This window comes from Malania oleifera, chromosome 1 (assembly GCF_029873635.1).
Source record: "Malania oleifera isolate guangnan ecotype guangnan chromosome 1, ASM2987363v1, whole genome shotgun sequence".
In the NCBI taxonomy this organism is placed as follows: domain Eukaryota; kingdom Viridiplantae; phylum Streptophyta; class Magnoliopsida; order Santalales; family Ximeniaceae; genus Malania; species Malania oleifera.
Genome location: NC_080417.1, coordinates 17,075,083 through 17,091,593, shown reverse-complemented (window position 1 = coordinate 17,091,593; position 16,511 = coordinate 17,075,083). Strand labels below are relative to the sequence as shown.

Genomic DNA, 16,511 nt, shown 5'->3' with positions numbered 1-16,511 from the left:
AGGCACGTGTCCTCTCAACGAGAAGATACCGAGAGGATATATCTCAGTTCTGAATTTCGTCGACAAGGATAAGCATTCATCGACGAATTTCCTTCTTGACCTCGTCAAAAAAGTGACGTGGCTCATCGACGAAGGTCAGTGTATAAATAGCCTAAACCTCATTTTTTCAGTTGGAAATTCATGCACTAAATCATCCTTTTCTCTCCTAGTCATCTCTCCTACCTTCTCTCTAAGTTTTCGGGCTGGATTCTTACCAGTTCGACGAAGCCTACTGTTTCCACTTTTAAAATTTTTCTTTCTCCTTTTCTTTTTTTAATTTCCAAGTTCAAGTTACTACAATCTCCCCTCTTTATAAAAATTTCGTCCTCAAAATTTGCCAATTGTTTTCTATCACATCATCTGAATTATCACCGCTCTGACTCTAGGAAGAGCCGACGGCCACCCACATAATAGCCTCACCCCAAATTTATTACCTATCCTCACTTATGGTGGAGGAATACAGTGATTACACATAATGTCTCGGGAGATTACGATATCCAAAAAAAACTCTCCCGAAGGCCCAACATATGCTAAATCATAACCAAACCTACTCTAACCACTATACATACATAAAACCACTTACCTGCTGATCTACATACCTAACTAGCTCTAAGCATCTTTGAAAAGATGAGGATACTTCTAACGTATCTCTATCTCCAACTCCTATGAAGCCTCCTCTACTACATGGTTCCGCCACAGCATTTTCACTAATGGTATTTCTTTAGTATGCAGTTTCTATAACTTCTGATCCAGAATCTGAACTGGTACTTCCTCGTATGCTAACGCATCCCTAATCTCCAGAGGTTCATAACCTAGCACATGTGAAGGGTCTGGCATGTACTTCCTCAGCACTGATACATGAAACACGTCATGAACTATGGATAGTGTTGGGGGTAACGTCACTTGATAAGCAATTGGACCTATCCTTTCTAGGATCTCAAATGGCCCAATGTATTGATGGCTTAACTTCTCCTTCTTCCCAAACCTCATCACCCCTTTCTTTGGGGCAACCTTTAGGAATATCATATTCCCAACCTCGAACTCTAACTCCCATTGGCAAGTATCCGTATAACTCTTCTGTCGACTCTGTGTTGCTCTGATCCTTTCCCTGATAAGCTTGACCTTTGCAGAGGTCTGCTAAATCAATTGTAGTCCCAAAATCTACCGCTCGCCTACCTCATCCCAAGACAACAGAGATCGACACTAATGACCATACAAAGCCTCATATGGTGTCATCTCTATACTAACATGGTTACTTTTATTATATACAAACTCCACGAGCGATAGATACCGAATCCAATTATTCCCAAAATCTAGCACACACCCCCGCAACATATCCTCTAGAGTCTGAATAGTCCTCTCGGATTGCCCATCCGTCTACGGGTGAAATGAGGTACTGAATATGAGCTGCAATCCCAAGGCATCCTACAAATTCTTCTAGAAATGAGAGGTAAATTGTGGGTCTCGATCTGAAACGATAGAATCGAAATGCCGTAGAGTCGTACAATCTCTTGCACATATAGTTCTGCTAGCCTTTCATGGAATAGCTGACTCTGATGGGAATGAAGTGAGCAGTCTTCGTCAACTGATCCACAATAACCTAGATAGAATTATGTCCATGCACCGTCAAAGGCAATCCTAACACAAAGTCCATCGAGATATGCTCCCACTTCCACTTTGGGATGTCAAGAGGCTGAAGTGGTACTATTGGCTCTGGTGCTCTGCCTTAACCTACTGACATGTCAGGCACTACTCCACAAATATAGCAATTTTCCTCTTCATGTTACCTCACCATAACAATTCCCACAAATCTTTATACATCCTCGTATTCCTTAGATGAATAGTATAAAGAGAGCGATGAGCTTCCTCTAGAATCGTCCTTTTATTCTTTGCATCTTCAAGCACACATAATCTGGTGTGAAATCTAAGAACTCCATCCTCAAAAATATTGAAGTCTGTCTGCGGCTCACTCTGCACCTTCTCTACAATTTTCATTAAATCTGCGTCTCTCATCTGAGCAGCTTTGATTCTCTCCTATAAGGTTGGCTGTATAACCAAATTGGCTATGAACGCATGTGGATACCTGTCCACCAACTTTACTCTCAACCTCTTTAGATCCATTATGATCTGATCCTATACAACAACTGCTGAAACCGACGTACTCACTGACTTCCGACTCAATGCATCAGCTGCCACATTAGCTTTTCCTAGGTGGTAACTAATGATGCAGTCGTTGGCTTTAATTAGCTGAAGTCAACTGTGTTGCCTCATATTAAACTCCTTCTGGGTAAAGAAGTATTTGAGGCTCTTATGGTCTATAAAGATCTTGCACCTTTCACCATATACGTAGTGCCGCCAGATCTTTAATGCAAAACAACAGCTTCTAGCTCCAAGTCATGTGTAGGGTAGTTCTTCTCGTACTCCTTGAGTTGGCAAGAAGCATAAGCGATAACTTTTCCCTATTGCATCAAAACACACCCGAGCCTTTTTTGGGATGCGTCACTATAGATCACGAAACCACCATCCCTTGATGGAATGGTCAACACTGAGGCTACGACTAGACATTGCTTCAACTCTTGGACGCTCTGCTCACACTCACTAGTCCAGTCAAACCTACTATTCTTTTTCGTAAGCTGTGTCAAAGGACCTGACAACCTGGAAAATCCCTCAATGAATCGACGATAGTACCCTGCTAGACCCAAGAAACTTCTAATATCATGTATGTTCTTCGGTCTCACCCAACTAACTACCGCCTCTACCTTGCTCAAGTCCACTGATATTCCCTTCCTGGACACTATATGTCCTAGAAATGAAACCTGATCCAGACAAAACTCGCATTTCTTGAATTTAGCAAACAATCTCTTCTCTCTGAGTACCTGAAGTACTAGCCTCAAATGAGTCTTTTACTCTGCAGAACTCCTCGAATAAATCAGGATGTCATCAATGAACACCACCATGAACCTATCTAAGTACTCATGGAACACCCTGTTCATCAGGTACGTAAATGCTGCAGGTGCGTTTGTTAATTCGAATGACATAACTAAGAATTCGTAATGGCCATACCAGGTTCGGAAAGCTATTTTTGGTACATCCTCTGATTTCACATTCAGTTGATGAAACCCAGATCGAAGATCGATCTTAAAGAAAACCTAGGTGCCCTGCAATTGGTCAAACAGATCATCAATATAAGGTAACGGGTATTTATTCTTCACCGTTACCTTGTTAATCTCCCTGTAGTCGATGCACATCCTCATCGACCCATCTTTCTTCTTTACGAACAACACCGGCACTGCCTAGGGTGATACGCTTGGTCTGATGAACCCCTTATCAAGAAGTTTCTTCAGCTGTTCCTTTAGCTCCTTTAGTTCTACTGAAGCCATTTTGTAAGGAGCCTTGGATATTGGTGTCGTCCTTGGTGCTAACTCAATAGAGAAATCCATCTCATGATCTAGAGGCAATCCTAGTAAGTCCTCGAGATCCAGGAACTCCCGTATCACTAGAATATCCTCCAGCTTCATCCCCTCCTTTGGTACTGCTTTCACACACACTAGGTATCCTGGGCATCTATCCAGTAACCTTCTTGCCTGCATCGCTGAGAGGAACTGTGGTGCAGCGCACACACATGACCCAACAATTTTAAACTCCTGCTGTCTAGGAAGTCTAAACACTACCTCCTTCTTTTGGCAATCTATGCTCACATAGCTGAATGCTAACCAATCCATCCCCAAAATAATATCAAATCCCTGTATTTCAAGAACAATTAGTCTAACAGACAACCTCCTCACCTGAATCTCTATTGGGTGGTCTCTAACCACCTTACTACATACAATAACTGACCCTATCGGTGTGACCACACCTAACTCGACCTCTAACAATTGAGTCTCAACTCCACATACTCTAGCAAACCCCTGAGATACAAACAAGTGGGTCACACCTGAGTCAAATAACACGATGGCATTATATGACATAATTAAAATCGTACCCGTCACCATATTATCGGCATTCTCTCCATCACTCGGCGTCAATGAGTACACATGCGCCTGCGCTATGCCCCCTAGTGACCACCTATAGTTTCTTGACTACCTCCCTCATATTGTTGCTGTCGAGGTGCATATTTCAATACCGCATGACAATCCTGCACCTAATGTCCCGCACTACCGCACTAGTAGCAACCCGTAAAACCAGTCCTGCACTCACGTGTATGCTTCCTATGGCATTTGCGATAGGTAAAGCACTGAGAATTCTCTTGAGGGGTTCGAGGTCCCATCACCTATCGCTGGCCCGACGAACTACTAGGCCGCTTCCATGAGCTCTGGCTGGTACTGGACTGAAAACTCTAAGGCAAGGACCTCTTCTTTTGATTTGCCTTTCTCTCCCCCTCCTAAATGCTGGCCTCCACTACCATGGCTCTGTCCACTAGTTCAGTAAATCTATGATCCAATAACGCCACCACCTGCACGCGTATTTCCTGCCTTAACCCCCTCTCTAACATCCAAGCCTTCTTTGGCTCATCCAGGACCATATGTGGAGTGAATCGGGATAGCTCCACAAATTGTGTTGCATACTATTGTACAGTCATGGTCCCCTAGTTCAAATGTAAGAATTCCTCAGCCTTCACCTCCCGGGTGACAATAGGGAAGTATCTGCTGAAGAAGACTCCTTGAAACAGCTCCAGGTAATAGATACATACCCTGGACGTTGTTCCTCCACCAGCCTAGCCGATCTCCACCACCTCTTTGCCTCCCCCACTAGTTTGAAGGTGGCAAATTGAACCTTCTGCTCCTCGGTGCATTCTAGCACACCCAGTAGCTCCTCCATCTCTTGAACCCAATCCTCCGTTGTAATCAGGTTCAGCCCTCCTTAAAACGCCAGTGGATTCATCTAGGTGAACTCCTCGAATGTGCAACCCCTATCAGTTGCTAGCTGATCTTGCTCTCTAGAATCCCTCCAAGTTTCCTTCCTAGCCTACCGCAATATACTGTGCAACACTGTCGAAGCATCGACATTGTCCTCACTGGATGTGTCCACATGGTTATCTCCCCTGACATCCACATCATTTCCCCTAGAGTCCATCCTATAAATGAAATAGAAACCAGTTCAATATTCCATTGTCATCATGTGGAACACAATTATTAGATGAAGAAATACCATAACATGTAAATTCTCAATTTTAAAGAACAAGTCTAGCAATCCTGACACAAAACCATCGACGGTTTGCCATCCACAAACCATCTCTCTAATCCCTACTCCGAGACAATTACATATTCACTTAACCTAACGTTTCAACTTAGATTTTGAGTTTCAGCTCCTCAACCCCAAAACGAAACCATCGATGGATTTACCATAGTTTTCTTGAAATCATCATTCTAGGAAAAGCACAGAAGACCATCGAAGGAAATCCACCTCCAAGCCTCCAAACTAAACCCGTTATTGACCGTATTGGTCATACCCAGTTTTGATTATGACAAAAACTCATGTATTTAATGTCTATCAAGTTTGTGTGCAGGTTCATATTTGTAAGATCACTTGATGGCATGAGAAGACTTAAAGTCTAAAGACCCAGAAGATTTATTCTTGTTGTAATTTATTTTACGCTCATTTGGGTCTGTAATAGTAATTTAGGAAAAGGTATGTAATAATCATTGCATATCATGCATGTAGATACAATAAGCTTAAAAAACCTTAGAAAGATCTTAGGTCCTTGCACATACACATAAGCTATCCCCAAAAACACATATATTATCAAGGGATTTAATTGAAGTAAATCTAGACTTATAAGGTAAAATCAGTGAGGCTTTGGGCAACCAAACCACTGTGTTCAAAACACTTCGAGTGACCAAATCATTGACTAGTCAATAAGTTGACTTGGTTTCGAGAGACCGAACAACAATAAACGTACTGTCCTCGGTCAATCGAACCATGATTTTGACTTTTCCCACCAACTCGGCAACCTGAAATTCACATTCAAAAATGCATTGGGCTACCAAACTCAAGACCAGGCAACCGAACCGCGGACAGGATGGAAATCGCCTTAGGTCAGCAAACCAAACCCTGTTTTGGGCACCCAAACTTCAAAAATTAACTTTTTTCATTGTGTCTGTTTAGGCAACCGAACCGTGGATCACACGCCTGAAACTCTCGAGTTGTTTTAATTTTTACTGCAGTTAAGAAAGGTTAAATGGGGTTAATTTTCTTAAACAGTTTTAAAATAATTTTAATAATTATCCATATGTCCGCAACAGTCCAAATTTAGCCCTTCTCTATATATGGGGGCTCATTTGCTTGGATTAGAAGATAATTAGCAAACTGATTAGCAAAAAACTCTCTGAAAAATTTTCAATTCCTATTTTCTCATACTAAGCCCATACACTCAAATACTTTCATTCCTTTTAGAAATCTAACATTGTGAGTGTTTTATTCATTGAGTATTGTTGCTAGAAACCCTCACATGTTCTTGTGTATTTGATTTTTATTTAAGGGTTAAGCAAAGATTTTTTCCCTTGATTATATATAGTAAATCTTTGGTTGGGAAAAATCTCATAGCCTTGTGGGTCTTTGCACTATCATTGCAAGACTCATTAGGGCTTGTATTTTTGTGTGCAAAAATATATTTACAAACTCATATTTGAATATCTCCTTGTACTTGATATTGAGAAAACTATTTTTGAGATATTCTAAATTTCCATTGCCTTGAATCTTTGAAACCCTAAATTGAGACTGAGATTTGATCATTACTTAGTTTCAAACACTTGCTTGTAGATACACTCGTGTGCTTGATTTGAGATAATCACTTTTCTGAGTGTTGATTGCACATATACACTATTGAGCTAATTGTTCTTACATGATTGGTGTGTTCTGATTATTACTGGTACAATCTGCTTGATTAAGAAGCATTTTACTTGTACGCATCTTGTAATGAAATACTATTGTATTCCAGGCATGGCATGAGGGGATGGTAATCTAGCCCAGAAAGATTGGTTGTAAAAGTTGAGGTCAGCCCTGTGCTAATTGATTTGATTGTATTTAGGTTCCATTCCACCCGTTAAGTGAACCCATAGTGTAATCCTTGTGCTGGTGAGTCAAGGCGGGGACGTAGGCAGTTTGCCGAACCTCGATAAAATTTCTGGTGTCGTCTCTATTTACTATTTTATCGTGCATACTAAATTAATTCACTTGTGTAGTTTAATTTTTGCTAAATATATATATACTTATTTATTTTATACCTTAGGCTTGTATAATACTACTACTAGTGGATTGACCTAGGAGATTAATTTTTTAAAATACCAATTCACCCCCCCCCCCCTTCTTGGGATTGCAGTAAGACTAACAATTGGTATCAGAGACTAGTAGTTTAGACTTAATAGTTATTTTGCAAAAGATCTATATAGCTCATAACACTATGATCCTTTTCCCTGAGGGACACTCTTCCACATGAACTCTGGTTTTCAGTGGTGTCAATTACACCTTCTGGAAACAGAGGATGCACATCTGGCTTTAAAATATTGACTAGAAGGTATGGAGAATTGTCTCTAAGGGTAACTGTGTTCCTATGAAAACTGAAGGTACAACTAGAGTTCCTAAAACTAAAGAGGAATATACTGATGAAGATATGAAAGTTGTTAGTTTAAATGCTACTGTCATGAATAATATGTATTGTGGTCTTGATGTGAATGAACTTAAAAGAGTTATGGCATGTTCATCTACTAAGGAGATATGGAATAAGTTAGAGGTCACATATGAGGGTACTAGAGATGTAAAAGATAGTAGGATTGATATGTTGACCAGTGAGTATGAAGCATTTAGGATGAACACTGGTGAGTCTATTTAGAGCATGTACACTAGATTCACACACATCATTAATTCACTGCATGCATTAGGTATGACCTATCCTATGTATGAGATGATTAGGACAGTCCTTAAGGGTTTGCCTCATGTTTGGGAAGCAAAGGCTACGACCATATATAAGGGTAGAGACCTTAAGGCTATGTCATTAGATAAATTGATAGGTTCACTTATCACCTATGAGTTAACTATTAATGAGAGACTGAATGAGCACAGTAGTATGAAAAAGGTGACTATATTAAAAACATTTACTAATACTTCTAGTGAGTGCAGTGAACCTGAATCTAGAGATGGCATGGCTATGCTTACAAGAAAATTTAGTAGGTTCTTCTGGAAGAACAGTAAACCATACAGAAAGTTTAGGGAGTCTGCATCTGATAAGGGAGAGTCTAGCAAAAGAAAATAAAAATTGAATGCTCCCACGTGCTATAATTGCAAAAAAGTCGGCCTTATCAAACTGGATTGCCCTTTTCTGAAAAAGGAGTTTAGGAAAATCAAGAAAGCCATGAAAGTAGGTACCTCGTGGGATAAACAAAACAACAGCAATTCAAATTTAGATGGAAGTGAATCTGAGATTGTAAACTTGTGCCTAATGGCACGAGACGATGAAGTATTGTCATCTTGTTCTTTATCTTTGTATTAGTCTGATGATGATTGTAATTCTGATAGCATGCCTACTTTTAGAGAATTGCAATATGAATATATTCGTGTATCCAAATTGTTAAATAAAATGACCAAGGAGAATGATGTTTTGAAAAAAGAAATGTGCAAATTGGTCAAATTTGTTTGAAATTGCAAAGAATTCTCATGCTTCAATTCTTAAAGAAAAAGATTTGAAAATTGCCGAGCTCGAGAGAAAATTGGAGGATAACTCCAAAATTGTTTTTAAATTTACTGAGAGCCAACGAAATTTTGAAAAACTCCTAAGGGCCCAAAGAAACTCTCTTAGCAAAGAAAGTCTTGGATTTAATAGGGTTGAAAATGTGAGACGACCTGATTTTTATTTGGGACATTTTACATGAGAATCAAAATTCCAAATCCCACCTAAAGATCCTAAGTTTCGAATGATATGTTTAAATGTAAACAAATTGGTCATATTCAGTTTAACTGTCCACTTAGAAATAAGCATGTAAAAATTAGAAAGGTGTGGAGAGTCAAAGGTGATCCAGACACTAACCCTTGTGGACCTAACAAAATTTGGGGACCAACGTCAATTACTTAGTCCTTCTTGCAGGTGTGTTTGATATCGTCCTCCTCCAAGGACAAGTGGTACCTAGATAGCGGGTGCTCACGGCATATGATCAGCGACAAAGCTAAGTTCACATCCATTACTCCCAAAGATGGAGGATACGTGACATTCGGCGACAATGCAAAGGGGCGAATCATCGGCGTAGGTAAGGTTGGTAAGGAACCTCCCCTAGTTATTGATAATGTACTACTTGTTGATGGTTTGAAACATAATTTATTGAGTATTAGCCAATTATGTGATAAAGGGTACAAAGTGTCTTTTGATAATGTAAATGCACTGTTGAGAGTAAATCAGATAATAAAGTATTTTTTACAACTAAACATCATGAAAATGTATATACAACTACTTTTGATAATTTAGCTTCTCAACAAGTTACATGTTTTTCCGCAATAGATGAAGCTAGTTAGTTATGGCAAAGACATTGAGGACATGCTAGTTTCGATCTCTTGTCAAAACTTGTCAAAAAGGACTTAGTTAAAGGCTTGCCAAAAACTCATTTTGTGAAAGATAAAATTTGTGGTGCATGTCAAATGGGTAAGCAAACAAAATCAAGTTTTAAGAAAAAGAAATTCATATCAACCACTAGATCACTTGAAATGTTACACTTAGATTTATTTGGTCCTAACAGGTATAAAGTCTAGGTGATAAATTGTATGTCTTTGTTATTGTGGATGATTATTCTAGGTTCACATGGGTGCTATTCCTTTCTCATAAAGATGAATCATGTGAATAATTCAAGAAATTAAGAAGAATTTAGAATGAAAAAGGCTATAAAATCACACACATAAGAAGTGATAGGGGAACTAAATTCAAAAATGATAGCATAGAAAACTATTGTGACTTAGAGGACATTTCACATAATTTTTCTGCACCTAGGATCCCACAAAAAAATGGTGTTGTAGAAATAAATAATAGGTCCTTGCAAGAAATGGGTAGGACAATACTAAATGAACATAAATTACCCAAATATTTCTGAGCAGAAGTTGTGAATACTGCATGTTATGTCATGAATAGAGTATTAATCAGGTCTTCATTTAATAAGACTCCATATGAATTGTGGAACAACCATAGACCTAATATTTTTTACTTTCATGTTTTTGGTTGTAAATGCTTTGTACTTAGAGATAATGAACATTTAGGGAAATTTGACTCTAAATCTAATGAAAGTATTTTCCTAAGCTATTCACTTAATAGTAAAGCATATAGAGTTTTCAAAAAATGAACACTAACTGTTATTGAATCCATTCATGTTGTATTTGATTAATCTAATTCATTTTCTAAAAGAAATGATGAAGATGATATTGATATTAGAAAAGGTTTAGATAAGCTTTCTATTGAAAATAATGTGGACATCAATTCAGAAGCAAATGATAAATCAATTGAAAATGATAAAGTTGAAAGTGAGGTTCAAGAACTACCTAGGGATGGGAAATACATTAGAAACCATCCTTTAGATCAAATTATAGGTGAACCTTCACGTGGTGTAGCCACCCGGCCCTCCTTAAGAAACCTAGTGAGTCACTTTGCCTTCTTATCCCAAAAAGAGCCCAAAAATATTAAGGAAGTCATAAAAGATGAGTCTTGGATAAACATAGCCCATAGGCAAACAAGAAGAACACTATATAAATGGTTTGTAGGATCAAACCGAGCTTTCCACCATTAATTTCTACTCAAAAATATCATATCATATATCCTAGGTTTGGGAAAAAAAAAAACTCATTTTGAATGGTCAGTTTTCAAAAGGATAATTGAAAACATAATATACATATTCAAATTATATTTCAATCGGTTCAAAATCATTAAAATGTTGCATAACTTAATCCCCTTACGTATTTATGAAAAAATGACCCGAGATGCTCAAAAACCAAACCCTAGCTTTTTCCCAAGTTCAAGAATCCACTCCGCTAGACTTGTACAAATTCGCCCCCTAATCCTCGTGGTAACTTCCATTCGTCAAAATGGGCAACAAATGTCGAGAGATCGAAGAGAGGGAGAGAGAATGGCCATGGGTGTGTGTGTGTATTTGTGTGTGTGTGTGTGAGTGTGTGTGTGTGTGTGTGAGAGAGAGAGAGAGAGAGAGAGAGAGAGATTTAGTTTTCTTAATGAACAAGCAAACAAAATTTTCTTTTATAGCCCCCTTGACCCAGTCAAATTTGTCGACGAAATGACGCCTTCATCAACAAACCATAAGAGATCATTCGTCAACGAACCTCTTCCTTCGTCGATGAACCCTATACCTATAATCTCCTCGGTATTTCTTCGTTGACGACACCTGAATTTCGGTGATGAACCACAGAAGGGCCTTTGTCAACAAAAATAGGGGATTCGTCGACGAAGCCTGTTGTTTCCACCTTTAAAATTTTCCTTTCTCCTTTTCTTTATTTACTTTCCAAGTTTGGGTTACTACACCCTATCACCCTTTTTATTTGTGATATGCTTTAAGTATCTATCAAGGATGCTGGTGACCTTGGAAAATAACTCAGAGTTTAAGTTCCATCCTAGATGTGAAATGTTAAAAATCTCGCACTTGGCCTTTGCAGATGACTTGGTTCTCTTTTTAAGAGGGGATTATGCTCCTATAAAAAATCTTATGGGCTGTTTAAGAAGCTTCTCTGAATGCTCTAGATTGTCTGCAAACTTTAATAAGTCTAATTTAATTCATGTCGGAGTTAAGGAGTACGAATTAGAGGGCATCAAATAGTTGATTGGCTTTAATGTTGGGGTCTTCCCTTTTCAATATCTTTGGATCCGACTTGCTGCTTCTAGACTAAATTCAAGCCATTACTCTCCATTGGTTAATAGAATTGTAGATATGTTCAAACGATGGCCTAGGTTTACTTTGTTATATGTAGGGAAGCTAGAGCTAATTAACTCTGTCATTTATTGTGTGGAATATTTCTAGCTCTCAATCTTTCCAAAGTCCAAATAATGTGCTAGATCATGTGGTAAAATTCTGCAGGGCTTTTCTCTGGGAAGGAAGAAACCTTTGGTTGCCTAGAAGGAATTGTCTCCCAAAATCAGAGGGAGGCTTGGGGGTAATGGACCTTAAGGCATGGAATAAAACTCTCCTTATGAAAGCATTGTGGAATATTCACGCCAAAAAGGATTCTTTGTGGTCAAAATGGGTTAACCAAATTTATTTAAAAGGCAATAGTCTTTACGGAGCTGCTGAAAAACATGATGACTCCCCACTTTTTAAGAAGTTAATGGACATAAAGGATCATATTTTGCAAAGTTGTGGTAACCAAACTAAAGATGTTGAAAAATTGTTAGAAGGGTGGGAATTGGACCAATCCAGTTCTTCTATTTGCTATAATTTCTGGAGGTCTAAAGGTAATAATGTCCCTTGGTCCAAAGAGGTGTGTAAAAGTGGATGTACTCCGAAACATGCTTTTATTCTTTGGTTGGGAATTAAAGGAAAGCTACTTACTTGTGATAAACAGATTGGTATAGATGGTGACTTAAAGTGTGTGTTCTTTAGGGAAGAAACTGAGTTTATTGACCCTATATTTTTCAAGTGCAAATTCTCCTCTCTGGTCTGGGATTGTATTAGAGAATGGTTGGGATTAAACATAGCAATGTCGTCCTTAAAAGGCTGCGGTTAAGTGGCTCCATAAGGAGGTCAAAGGTACTGGGATTCAAGCTATGGGGAAGAGAGTGGGTCTTGTTACTACAGTATACTTCCTCTAGCACACTAGGAATAGAAGAAGGTTCGAAGGTAAGATTATATCCTCGGAGGAACTGATTGTGATTATCTAGAAACACATTTATAAAGTGGTTTTTGATAGATTTGGCCTATACTTTATTAACTGATCTTGAGTTGATCTTGAAGTTTAAGCTCATGTAAGGCTTGGAGTGTTGTCTCTATAACCTGATATTTTGGATGGCCATTGGCCCCTAGGTATGCCCAGGTTATATGCATTTTTGACTATTGACTTTTTGCTTTGTAAACTTGATGGGACTTGTTTGCTCCTCTTGATACCTGGGTATGCCCAGTATACTTTGTAAATACTCATTTTCATCAATATAATTTACCCTTATGATAAAAAAAAAAAAAAAAAGAACTTGCAAGGGCTTTAATGATTAAATAGCAAGATTTATGCTAATCAACAAACAATAGCTTGCAATTATTGCCCTTATATATGAGAAACCAAGGAAACATGAACTTAATAATAGCAGGAGAATTCCCTTGCAAAGCCAAGTTTGCACAAATAATTCCAATATGATATATGCTTAATTTTTAAATGCTACTATTTGAGTTTTTGAATATAAACTGACAATTTCTAAATTTAAATGCTATAGCTAGGTAAACACATTTTTAATCCTTGTGTGATATATGGTTTTGAAGATGAGAAAAGTTGTGTATGAAAAGATATTGGGAATTGTTTTATTCATTTGTTAGGGTAAAAAATTTCAAATTGGAACTTGTAAATGAACTTTTAAGTGAATCCTGCTACCTATAACGGACCCATTCCATTTAGCATTTCTTACCTCTAAGTATCAATGTTTTAAAAGGTGAAAATGCAAGGTGAGGCGTTTTACCCTCTTTGAGGCAAGGCATAAGCCTCAAGGCGTTGAGGCGTAAGCATTTTGAAATTATATATATATATATATATATATATATATATATATATAATTAATTAATAAAATCAATTTATATATATTAAAAAAAATAAGAAAAATTTTAAAATAATAGAAAAAAAAAGACATAATTTTTAATATCATATAAGTTAATTTTAGATAACAAACACAAATAATACATGTTAAAAAATAAGCATGAGTCACATTACCAAAAGAAGAGAAAAAGCCATATTAAAGCATCCTCCACTAATTTCTAAGAATATAAAACTAAATGAACAAAGTTCAAAGGCAGATCAAATTGAAAGGGATCCACGACTCTGCGGAGAGAGACAAGAAGCTTGGAGGAATCTTCAGAGAGGGAGAAGGAGCTGGAGGAAAGCTACGGAAGCTTTGTCGGGTCATCGGAGAGGGATAAGGAGCTGGAGGAAAGCTAGAGAAGCTTCGTCAACTCATCGGAGAGGGAGAAGGAGCTAGAGGAATTGTAGGAGAGCTACGGAAGTTTCATCGAGAGAGGGAGGAAGAAGCTTCATTGAGGGGTTTTGATGCTCGAGAAATGCATACGCCTTTTCCCCTTAGGCATACACATTTTAGGCTTTACACCTTTCCTGTTACACCTTAGGGCATTTTATGTTGAAAACCCCTCAAGAACACCTCTTAAAACACTACTAAGTACATTGTTTAATTAGACAATCTCTAGTTTGTCTAGGTATAATTAACACTAACTAAAAATTTTACCTAATTGATTTATCAAATTTTAGCCTATTAAGGATTCAATATTTATGTAGAGATTATTAAGTACAAACAAAACTTAACTCTTGTATACTTTAATTTTGTTTAAAGTTGCGGATATTAGAGAGCGTCATGCATCTCTTATGAGACATTCTAATGTTTAAGAAAAATGTTGAAGACACGAGCTCATGGTGACACAAGCCTACATTACATTTTTAAGTTTAGATTCTCATGTGGGAGGTCTCGGATATGGGAAAAATGATATGAATTGAGAGATGGCGTAAGTCAAACTATTTTTACATCTAATTCATGTAAATAAAAAAAATTAGAGGGCCTTAATAAAAATATTTAAAAAAATAGAATGAAAACAAATAAATAAGCAGCTAAAGAAAGTACATTACATTTAAATACAAACCCAATAAGAAATTGGAACCCTATTTTCGCGCGCAATCAAGTCAACCACTACACGTAGTTCTCTGAAAAAAAAAAGGAAAAAAGAACTGCCCCGCGTGTAGTCGCTGGCTGTATACTCCTCAACTAAATAAATCATTTTTTAAAATTCAACATCTGAAGAATGAGCACCGCAGTGCCTCTCTCTGCTATTTCCGATCCATAATCAATGAATCAACCACTGATTTATTCTTTCTGAATTGCATTTCATGATTGATCATCTTACGTGTAAGTGCAGGAATTCTTCAGTGAAATGGCTCTGTTCATCATTTTAGGATCCAGAGCCACCGAGCACTGAATCCTTCTGTAGAATTTGGGTTTCACCAGGCTCCCCAGAACGTACGCTCTGGACCTAACCATGAAGCTCAGTGTCATTGGCACCGGCGCCGTCGCCGCCCCCCCTGAACTGCTCAAGCTCGCACTTCCTCCATACAGTGGAATGACGCTCCCCTTCACGGCCACCGTTATCAACCTCTGGCTCTTCCTTGATTGATAGAACTTCTTTATCTGCAAAACCCAGAATTGAAGTTATATAAGCCATATAAGAAGCAAAAGATCGGATATTGAAAATGAAGAGGAGTTCTGCAAGAGTATAACGAAAATTTGTGATGGTATAGAGTATAGGAGAAGAGTTTCGCACAGTTCCGGTGGCTAGCGTGAGTTGAGAATAGGAGAGATCCAGAGGCGTTGAAGTCACATGAACCCCAAAAAATGTGGCAGTGTTGCGAAACGTGAGCTTCACTGTGGAGTTCATCGACACCATGTCCGTGGCTACTCCCGTGGAATCCATGCCAGCTTGAATGTTGAATTCGTCAAACGCAATGCTCTGCAACAAAATTAATCAATACCCAGATTAAAAATAAGCTGATTTATAGATACCTGACTCAGAGAAAACAAAAAAACAAAACACTGATTCATTAATCAATACCCATTTCAGAAATAAGCTAATTGATCAATACCCAGTTCAGTAAAAGTGTAATTTCAACCATTTCTGGTTAAATTCATGACAAATTTTAAAGTTCTGACCTTCACGGTGATGGCGGGTTTCTGAGATCGGCTTGCACCCCACAAAATCAAGGAGAAGAGGGAGAAAAGAACGAAGAAGCCAACAACGAAAGCGAGGAAGTAGTAGCGGCGCCGAAGGATGCCGCGAGAGGTATCTTCGTAGCCTTCGAGAAGTCCTTCTTCTTCGATCGCGGTGAACTCTTTCCAGGGTTTGCGAGACTTGCGGTGGGGGTCTCCGCCGCCGACGGTGGCGGGGGAGATCTTGGGCTTGAGGGAACCAGAGAAGCGGGTGGAGGAGGAATGCCTGCCGAGGGAGGAGGTGGAGTGAGGCGGAGAGCCCATGGGGCTGAGCACGGGCGTGGAGTGGAAGGAGTTCACCGTCTTCTCACCGTCGTGGGAGTCCCGCGACGGACTCTGCACGTAGTATACCGGCCGCCGCGGGGACCTCGCCGGCGACGACGGCGCCAAGCTGGTTACCTCCGAGTCTGTCTTCCCGTGCACCGACGACATTGCGATGGATCTCACCTCCAAAGCAAAGCTCAAGAACAGATCAGACTCCTGAAAGCAGAGATCTCTGCTTTCTCTCTGTTTTCTGGGATATCTATCAGAGCTGTTG

The 16,511-nt window shown here is 38.8% G+C and overlaps 1 protein-coding gene across 1 annotated transcript; it reads right to left on the bottom strand.

The window, feature by feature from the left end:
- Positions 1 to 3,332: 3,332 nt before the first annotated feature.
- Positions 3,333 to 16,405, bottom strand: LOC131150808 (uncharacterized). The gene is made up of 6 exons (XM_058101824.1): positions 15,917 to 16,405; positions 15,531 to 15,716; positions 15,117 to 15,397; positions 5,009 to 5,113; positions 4,772 to 4,898; positions 3,333 to 3,947 (listed from the first exon to the last, which is right to left on the bottom strand). Exons 1-6 carry the CDS (start codon positions 16,403 to 16,405, stop codon positions 3,333 to 3,335), a joined length of 1,803 nt encoding a protein of 600 aa, XP_057957807.1.
- Between the last annotated feature and the right edge of the window lie 106 nt (positions 16,406 to 16,511).

What these genes read in the sequence shown, in the direction of transcription:
- LOC131150808 (XM_058101824.1), bottom strand. Translation starts at nt 16,405, where the DNA reads ATGTCGTCGGTGCACGGGAAGACAGACTCGGAGGTAACCAGCTTGGCG. An exon ending in AACCCGCCATCACCGTGAAG is followed by an intron (nt 15,717 to 15,916) that starts GTCAGAACTTTA and finishes ATTTTGTTGCAG; the next exon opens with AGCATTGCGTTTGACGAATT. An exon ending in GTGTTGCACAGTATATTGCG is followed by an intron (nt 4,899 to 5,008) that starts GTAGGCTAGGAA and finishes TGGCGTTTTAAG; the next exon opens with GAGGGCTGAACCTGATTACA.